Source organism: Mus caroli, chromosome 8 (genome assembly GCF_900094665.2).
Source record: "Mus caroli chromosome 8, CAROLI_EIJ_v1.1, whole genome shotgun sequence".
In the NCBI taxonomy this organism is placed as follows: Eukaryota; Metazoa; Chordata; class Mammalia; order Rodentia; family Muridae; genus Mus; species Mus caroli.
In genome coordinates, this window is record NC_034577.1 from 62,486,366 (window position 1) to 62,495,079 (window position 8,714).

The 8,714-nt window shown below is 55.4% G+C and overlaps 1 protein-coding gene and 1 long non-coding RNA gene across 4 annotated transcripts in view; one reads left to right on the plus strand and one right to left on the minus strand.

The window, feature by feature from the left end:
* LOC115031730 overlaps positions 1-4,923 on the minus strand; it is a 6,328-nt gene extending 1,405 nt beyond the window's left edge. The window contains exons 1-3 of one of the 2 annotated variants that reach the window (XR_003837381.1): positions 4,862-4,923; positions 3,929-3,992; positions 95-252 (exon numbers count right to left, since the gene is read on the minus strand). This is a non-coding gene — a long non-coding RNA (uncharacterized LOC115031730). Of the gene's footprint in view, positions 1-94; positions 253-3,928; positions 3,993-4,492; positions 4,769-4,861 lie in introns of those variants that run through there. The other variant, XR_003837380.1, reaches the window with a different exon arrangement.
* Positions 4,924-5,213: 290 nt separating this feature from the next.
* Homer3 (homer scaffold protein 3) overlaps positions 5,214-8,714 on the plus strand; it is an 11,731-nt gene continuing 8,230 nt past the window's right edge. The window contains exons 1-4 of one of the 2 annotated variants that reach the window (XM_021169402.1): positions 5,214-5,315; positions 7,451-7,532; positions 7,611-7,767; positions 8,147-8,278. In XM_021169402.1, coding sequence (XP_021025061.1) covers positions 7,519-7,532; positions 7,611-7,767; positions 8,147-8,278 — 303 coding nt within the window. In that variant the 5' untranslated portion in view covers positions 5,214-5,315; positions 7,451-7,518. The remainder of the gene's footprint in view (positions 5,316-7,450; positions 7,533-7,610; positions 7,768-8,146; positions 8,279-8,714) is intronic. The other variant, XM_029480604.1, reaches the window with a different exon arrangement.

Here is an 8,714-nt window from a genome sequence, read left to right on the forward strand (position 1 = left end):
AGCCACATACACTTTCCTCCCCACCTTCCTTCTTCCTTTCCCGCCTCCCCCTTTTGCTTCTCTCTCCCCTTTCTGCCCTTGCTTGGGGGCACACCTGTCATCCCAACACTTTGGAGGTTGGGACAGGAGCATCCTAAGTCCCAGGCAGGCTGAGGCTGTTCCACAATACCAGCCATGGGGAGGCCAGGTGTCCAGCAGGTGAAGGAGCTTGCCTGGATTCCACGACCTGACTCTGAGTCCGCAGCCTGCCTGCTGGAAGGACAGAAGGGACTCTTGTTCCTGTTGCTCTCTGCCCTCCACAGACCCTACGCAGCATGTCAGCAGGCCACACCCCACCCTCAAATTAAATAAATACATATTTTAAAATCTTTTTAAAAGCAAGCAGCAAGAACCAAACCACAAAAACAAAGGCCAGGAGAGGTCATGGAAGGGGCTTGGGGAGTGGGGGAAGGAGGGGAACACTTCGTGAGAGGCGGGGCTTAGGGGTTCTTCTTGTTTTGCTTGGACCACAGGCAAATAGTTTGGTCACCTCTCTGAGGCCCCAGGAGAATTGGAACACGGGTCTCTTTGGAGGGGCTGGTCTGGGGAAACTCCTGCAGGCTGCGGGTCACCCGCCCTGCTTGGGGGCAGTAGGAGCTGGGGCTGGTCCCCCTCTGCCCCTCTGCAGACTGGCAGGAGGCTGCCAGGCTGAGTCACCAGGCTGCCGGAGAAACATTAGGCGCCCAGAGGCCCCGCGTGGGCTGTCATGCAGCGGGAACGCAGCCCCCGGAGCCCCTCCAAACCTCCTTCCCCACTCGCTGTTCCCACAGCTGCTCCGCAGAAGGATCGTGGGAGGTGGGGAGCAGGCAAGAGCCCAGGCAAGGCCAGCAGCACGGACTTCCAGCAAGGTGCAGCCTCTGTGTATCGGGGAGACTCTGCCCAGAATGGGGAAACTGAGGCTCTGAGAAAGGTAGGGGCTGCCCAAGTCCGCAATCTCTGCATGCAGAGTTGAAACCCTGCCTCACTTGTACATCTGGTCGTGTCTCCCTCCATCTCTGGCTCCAAAGACTCCCATGGCTCCCTAGCACCCTCAGAACAAACCCACACACCTTCCGTGGCCCTGCAAGGCCCTGCTCAGCTCCGTAGCTTTTCCTCAGGGTTCTCCCCGACCTCCTGGTTACTGGCTTACTGGCCTCTGGCCATTTCAGCTTCCACCGTTGTTCTTCCAGGAAAACCAGGCTGTCCCTACCTGGAGAACTTTGTACGTGCTGTATCCTCTGCTCCTATCCATCTCTCAATGCAGTGACAAGTTTAGGACTCATGGATGATCACACGGATAGCCACCTGGGAGTCAGGATTCAAACCCAGGCCCAGCTGATAGGCCCAGCTGATACTCTCCCCTTTCCAGAGAGCCCTGCAAGGCCACGTTGTGGTTTGTGTTTGATTATTGTTTGTTTGTTTAGTGGCAGGGACTCTCTATGTAGCTCAGATTGGCTCAGCAATGCCCTTGCCTCAGCCTCCTGAGTGCTAGGATGAGGAGCGTGAGCAAAGCTACCTTAGAAACTCTTTCAGGCCCACGGCTCAGTAAAGCTGGCTGCCCCTCAGCCTCCGAGGTTCCGCTGCCTGGGTGCCAAAGACCCTTGGGCTGCCTTCTCTCATCCCGGCTCAGATAGATTCCCAGAGTCCCTCCCAGAGTGGCTGCCATTCCTCCGGCCCACTTTCTGCCCTTCACAGGCACGGATATCAGAGCCTACAAGGACATATTAGCCAAAAATAATCCTGCGACCTACTCCTGAAAATGGGCCGGCCCCACCGGCCACCTGGCTCTCAGGAGGCCATCAGCACATGTGGTAAATGAGGATAATTAGATCTGTGGGAATGAGTTCGGTCCAGCACCGCCTCTTCTTGCTCCTGCGCTGGGTCCCTCTGTTCCCTCTGGCTCCTTCTTGTGTGAGCAGGCTGGGCTCCGCAGCTTCCTGCATCCTGTCACTGAACCAGACTGCCTGGGAGAGAAGTCCCAAGTTTGTGAAATCACTAACACACTCCACCTTCCCCACAGCTGCCACGGGCCTGTCCTGTGCTATTGGAGCCCACTCAGACTGGGCAGTCAAGAATTGCACAGAGACACTTCCTGGGGTCAGACTTGACACAGAAAAGAACTCCTTGGAAAGGAGGGTGTTGGAAGCAGGCTTCTGAGAGAGGAACAGGAGTTTTCAAGGAGGAAAAGGTCTGAAATCTGGCCTTTCAGACCAGAGAAGAGAAAGCTTGTGAGTTCCACACAAGGTTGCACCCATTTAAAACGTAAATTAAACTAATTACATTTTGAGACAGGGTCTTACTATGTAGCTCTTCTGACTGTGTTGGAACTTACTCTAGACTGGACTGGCCTCAAACTCACAGAGATCCGACTGCCTCTGCCTTCCAAGTGCTGGGATTAAAGGCATGTGCCACCACCACCTAGCTAAGAAATTATTTTTATTTAAAAATTTAATTGTGACCAGGTGGTGACGCACCAGCACTTGAGAGGCAGAGGCAGTAGGATCTCTGAGTTTGAGGCCAGCCTGGTCTACAGAGTGAGTCCAGTGTTAGGAGACCTGTTTTCTAAGGAAAAGATTTGTGCCAGGTTGGCTTGCTGTAGGTGCTGGAACAAAGCTTCATAAGAGGGGAACAATGTCTAAGCAACACATTAAATGGACAATGGAGAGACACCCTGACTAGAAGCCATTGCTCACACGCAGCCTCTTCAGTGCTCAGGGAGCTGTCCTGGCTCCTGCTTGGTTCCTCCTGTGGACAGGAGGCTCATTCTTTCACTGTTCTCAGCTCTCAGAGTTAGGAGCCACATCAGTCAAGTAGGGACACCCAAGATCCTTGGAAGACAGTCACTGGGGTCCTTGCAGCCATTAACCTGTCACTCGGGGGACAGAAGGGCTGTGGTGCTGCCTGGGTCCTCCAGCCCCTCACCTTGCCTCATTCCATTGTGAAAGATAAACCTCCACATAGAGGAAGCCACACCCATCCTTGGCTTGCTCCAGGCTAGCCCAGGTTCAGGTGAGGAACTCTTGTTTGTCCTTTGTTTGTTTTGTTTTTTGAGACAGGATCTCTTTTCAGGCCTGGAACTTGCTATGTAGACCAGGCTGGCCTTTAAACCCACAGAGATCCACCTGCCACTGCCTTCTGAGTGCTCAGCTCCGCTGTTTGTATTTGATGTAGTATCTCATGGATCCCAGGCTGGCCCAGACCTCACTCTGTAGCTGAGGATGACCTTGAACTCTCCATTCGGCAATCTCCACCTCCCAGGTCCTGGGACGATGGGCACTTGCCAAGCCTTGTCTCAGAACTTTCAGCTCTCACATTCCTTCCTGTGCCCACACATAGCACAAAGCCTGCTTAGGCCCTTAGCCACCCCCACTCCCACCCCCACTGCCCAATAACCACATGTCTTAGCTCTGCAGCCAGCTCAGAGCCTGACAGACCAGGACCGGCTTCCAGCCTGCTGCCCTGAGCTCAGATACTTACCAAAAAAAAAACTGTTGCTAATAAGGAGAAAGTCAGTCTGAACACAGCAGACGGTCTTGTCTTTGTTCCCAGTGTTCACATGCTCTGTGGCTCCAGGCCTAAGAGCAAAGCCAGATAGTTTCCCTGTGCACATGCCTCTCAAAGTCAGGCGCAGTTGGAGAGGACCTTGTTTTCCCCAGCTGCGAATAAATATCAAGGAGGCTGATAGTTCAGGGGCTCCTACCTGCCTGTGACTCAGAAATGAATGGAAATACCTCCACATATAATAATAAATATATCAGAGCATCCATGAGCAGAAGGCTGGGAGCCCCAGGAAGTCCAAGTTTGGGCTGTCAGAGGCAGGGAACAGAACCACACAGCCTGGAAGGTCAAGGAGTGACAAACATCCTTGGAGAGGAGGGCATTCCTGGGAGGGTGAGGGAGAGAAACTCACCTGGCCTGAGAATATCTCCACTGAAAGTTAGCCACCTGCTCAGATCCCAGCAGACACCAGAGGGCTTGAGAAGAGGAAAAAAAAAATCTGACATAAGAAATGCAAAGCTGAGAACCACAGACTTGGATTTGGGGACGGCCATTTGTCCCCAGAACACGGAAACCCTTGCAGAAATTTTGCCACGGGGCTAGGGACCCACTGGCAGAGAGGTGATCCCCTGAAGGATCCTCAGAGGGCTGCTGTGGCTGTGGACAGAGGCAGGACTCAGCCTACAGAGCTGCAGGGAGTTGGTCCACTTCATGGGAAGACAACACTAAGAGGACACTTGGATCCTGAGACCCTGTAACAATAACCTAGTTACTCCCAGAATTTATTTTTGAAAGTCAGGGTCTCACTATGTGGCCCTGGATGGCTTAGAACTCACTATATAGACCAATCTAGCCTAGAATTCACAGAGATTTGCCTGCTTGCTCTTTTCGTGGGGATTAGAGGTGAGTGCCACTAGGTGGGTGCCTGGATGGAGCCCAGGGCGCCAGGTACACTGATTTGCATTCCCACCCCCACCTTCGTTTGGGGAACTGGGCTCAAGCTGTCTTCATGCTTCAGTTGCTGAGGGTCCAGGAACTTTTTCTTTTCGAAGAAGCCACCTGAAGACTCAGGGCCACCCTTGGTAGGAGGCAGGAAAGCTAAGGGTCGTTGTCCACTCATTTCCCGTGTTTCTCCCTATCTCTGGGTCACTAGATCACACTCCAGGACGTCTGCTTCTGTCTCCACACCCTAGCCCGCTACCACCCATCTAACACCCACACTTTTGTCTTCTCAGCCTTCAGCTCATCAGCCCAATGCTCTGCCCCAAGGCCGTTCCGGACAGACCCTCTTTTGCCCCGCCTCCTCCACCCCTCTCCCCACCCCGCCGTCTTTGTCCGCAGTCACCTTCTGTCTCTCTCCGCTGCCCTCCTGGGTCCCTCCCCTCTGTCCAGTACTCTGCCTGATCCTAGGCCCCTGCCCTTAATCCCTCTAGTCCCAGCCCCAGACTTTATGGGCCCCTCCCCCTCCTTCAAAAGCCACGCCCTCCCCACTTCCTTCAGTTGCCTCCCACTGGGTCCCCCCTTCAGAAGTTCCTCCTCTTGACCTCCTGGTGCCCTCCCCTTCCTCTGCCCTTTCACCCCGCCCAACTCCCCCCTCCATGTCCGCCCTCCCCTTCTTTCCTCTCCCGGTCCCCTCCCTCCTCCCCGCCCTCCGTAGCTGGCCAGTAGGGGGCGCTGGGCAGAGGCGGGGCGGCGCGGGGACTGGCCGCGATGGGACCGGAGGCGGCGCAGACAAAGGCGCGGGCGGCGCGGGGCGCGCGGAGGGCGCGGGCCGGAGGCTGCAGCGACGACGACGCGGGGTGAGCCAGACAGGGGGGACCCCAGCTTCCGAGGCACAATCAGGGAGTCGGGGGCGCAGGAAACGTAGACGGTTTCCAAAGTTGCGGACTGTGAGGCGGGGCCCGGGAGCTGCGGGGTGCAGACTGAGGGGTTGGGGTTCTGAGGGGTTGGGGTCCTGGGGTACGGGCTAGGGGGCCGGCTCAGGTGCTGGCTGGGGCGCGGGGCGCGGGGCACGGGGCGCGTCTTCACCGGGTTCCTCAGCCGAGGTCCGGGTGTTAGGGACGCCTCATCGCGAGGCTCCGCCACTTAGAAAGTTGCGGGTCAGAGGCTCCCGTAGTTGCCCTCACGAGCTGTCCTGGAGGGAGTGGGAACCGGTGCCAAGTGGGAAGCCGGCGCGGGGCTCCTGGCAGGGTCCCCGCCGCGCGCGATCGCGGTTCTCCGCCCCGCGCCTCTGCTCCGAGGCGCGTGACCACTCAGTGAGTAACTTTTCCTGATGGTGGCAAGTCCAGGCAGGAGTGGTCCGACCGGAAGGGCCTGGGTTCGGGGACCCCTTTCCCCCAATCTCCGCCAGTCCCAATAGCGTCTCTGACTGGACAACCCCCCCACCCTCCCTCCGTATGGTTTCGGACCCCGTGATAGCGATACAGCAGCTTCCCAAGACAGCTTGGAGGGGCCCTGACCTCAGACCCCGGGCCTTGACCTCCCGCACCCGCAGGACCCTCTTTCTCCTCCAATCCCCTTAGGTGAAGTTTGGGGGGCTTAGGAGAATGATGGGTACAAGCATTCATAGGAGGCTGGGGAGCTCCCTTCTCCCAGTCCTGTTCCCTGTTCACAAGGTGGGGACTAGGATGAACCGCTGTGTGCAATGCGTGCTTGTGTGTGTGTGTGCCTGTGCGTTGAGACATGGTCCCACTCTGTAGCTCAGATTGGCTTCAAAGTCTCCTCATTCTCCCCAGATTCTCCCCAGTGCTGGTGCCACCATACCAGGCTTTCATTTTTTCCTTTTAAATAAGCTCCCTGGAGTCTCAGACACACAGTTATCTGGGCTAAGTGGTCCTTTCTCTCTCTCTCTCTCTCTCTCTCTCTCCCTTCCTTCCTTCCTTCCTTCCTTCCTTCCTTCCTTCCTTCCTTCCTTCCTTCCTTCCTAGAGTTATTTGTTTTATTTATACAAGTACACTGTAGCTGTCTTCAGACACATCAGAAGAGGGCATCGGATCCCATTACAGATGGTTGTGAGCCACTATTGTGGTTGCTGGGAATTGAACTCGGGACCTCTGGAAGAGCAGTCAGTGCTCTTACCCACTGAACCATCTCTCCAGCCCTCAAGTGGTCCATTTGTGGGGTCAGCGATGTCCTGATTTCCCTGTCAGGTCCCTGGAAGCACTCCACTTTTACTCCTTGAGATGGGGTTATGGCTATGATGACCAGGTTAGCCTTGAACTCCTGGGATGCATGATCAAACTGCCTTGGCTTACAGATAGATAAAACCACAGGGCCTCACCATGGATCCAGCTTTGTCCCACATTTTGATGCAAGGCCCTCTGGGAGGAGAGGGGGGCTGTTGGATGGGAGGGGATGAATGAGATGTTCCACTCGGTTGATCTTGACCTCATGTTCAGTTCCTGTGGGAGGACACTTGCCCAGTGGTGGGTAAGCTGGACAGTGAGTATAGTACTGCATGCCAACAACCAGGCTATTCTCCAAGCCATCTCCTACCTACCCTTGCAGTTTGGTGGCACTGTATCACCTCTCTGGTGAGACTAGAGATCTAGAGATCACTCAGTCCAATTGTGGGGGCTTCTCCCGAAAGCAGGGCCTTTTGTTTATGCCTTCAGCTCAGGTGGTAGAGAGCTTGCATGGCATACAGGATGCTCTGGGCCCCATCCTCAGCACCACATGAACCAAGAGTGATGGCACAAGCTGCCGTCCCAGCATTTAGGAGGTGGAGGTCAGAGGATCAAGAGTTCAAGGTTGCTGTTGGCTGCAAAGTGATTTCAAGGCCAGTCTGGGCTGGGACTGAGGAAGTGGGTGTCTGACCAGCAGCTGCTCACTGCCCAGTGCTGCTCCTGCCTCGCTGGTTTTGTGAAGTCACCTGGAGGACCCACTTGGCCTAAGTATCCTTGGAGCCTTACTCACAATCTTCTTCTTTCCCTAGGGGACAAGCAAGTAGCTCCTGTCACCCCTCTGGGTGCCCCTTAGAGGCCATCCAGCCCAACTTGACCAATGTCCACAGCCAGGTGAGCACCTACCCCCTCTGGTCTGGCCTTGCCCCTGGGTGGCATCAGACTCCTGCAGAGTTTCTGTCCCTGCTGTAGGGAACAGCCAATCTTCAGCACCCGGGCGCACGTATTCCAGATCGACCCCACTACAAAGCGGAACTGGATCCCTGCCGGCAAGCACGCACTTACCGTGTCCTATTTCTATGATGCAACCCGAAATGTGTACCGCATCATCAGCATCGGGGGTGCCAAGGTCTGAGCAGGGGCTTGGGGGCAGGTGTGCAGCCACCAGCCAGGCTGGGTGACTTGGGAATCAATGATCCTTTCTGAGACCTAACGTCTTCCAGAAATAACTCAGTGGTGGGGTCTCCGAGAAGGGCCAAGAGTTCTGCTGCAGCCCTTCACTGGGGTTTCTAGGTGGAGGCTCCACCCATATGCCTTCCGATAGCTCCTCACTGGGGGATCCTAGGTAGGGATTAGCTACTAAGACAGATGCCTAAAATTCCTTTTTAAAATTTTAACTCCAGTGTGTAGCCTTCAACTTGAATGCTCCTTCTCCAGCAGTCTGTCGGGCTAGTTGCTCCTGGCGCTCAGTATCTTCTGACCTGGAATCTTGCTTCCCCCACCTCTAGGCCATCATCAACAGCACTGTCACTCCCAACATGACCTTCACCAAAACCTCTCAGAAGTTCGGGCAATGGGCAGACAGTCGAGCCAACACTGTCTACGGCCTAGGCTTTGCCTCTGAACAGCAGCTGACCCAGGTGGGCTGGGACACGGGCAGTGATTGGCATCTGTGTTCCTCAGGGTGGGCTGACGGGTGACAGGCCTTCTTGAGTGCCCTGGGTGGTGTGGTCATTTGCCCACTTGCTTCAACCCCTCAAGCCTCTCAGCAGCTTTGGATGGAAGCCTGGACTGGGCACATCCCCTGCCCCCCGCTGCACCTCTCTCCAACTTCTAACATCACTACTTAGTAATGAGGCCATTATCTTTTTCAGGTATATTTGTATGCGTTTGTGTGCATCTGTATGCATTTGTATGTGCACAGGCCACGTGTGTGCTGTTACCTACAGAGGTCAGAGGAGGACATCAGATCTCCTGGAGCAGGAGGAACAGGCCATTGTTAGGGCTCCAGACATAGGTGCTGGGAGTTGAACTCAGGACTTTTAGAAGCATTCTTAACTACTGAGGCATCTCTCT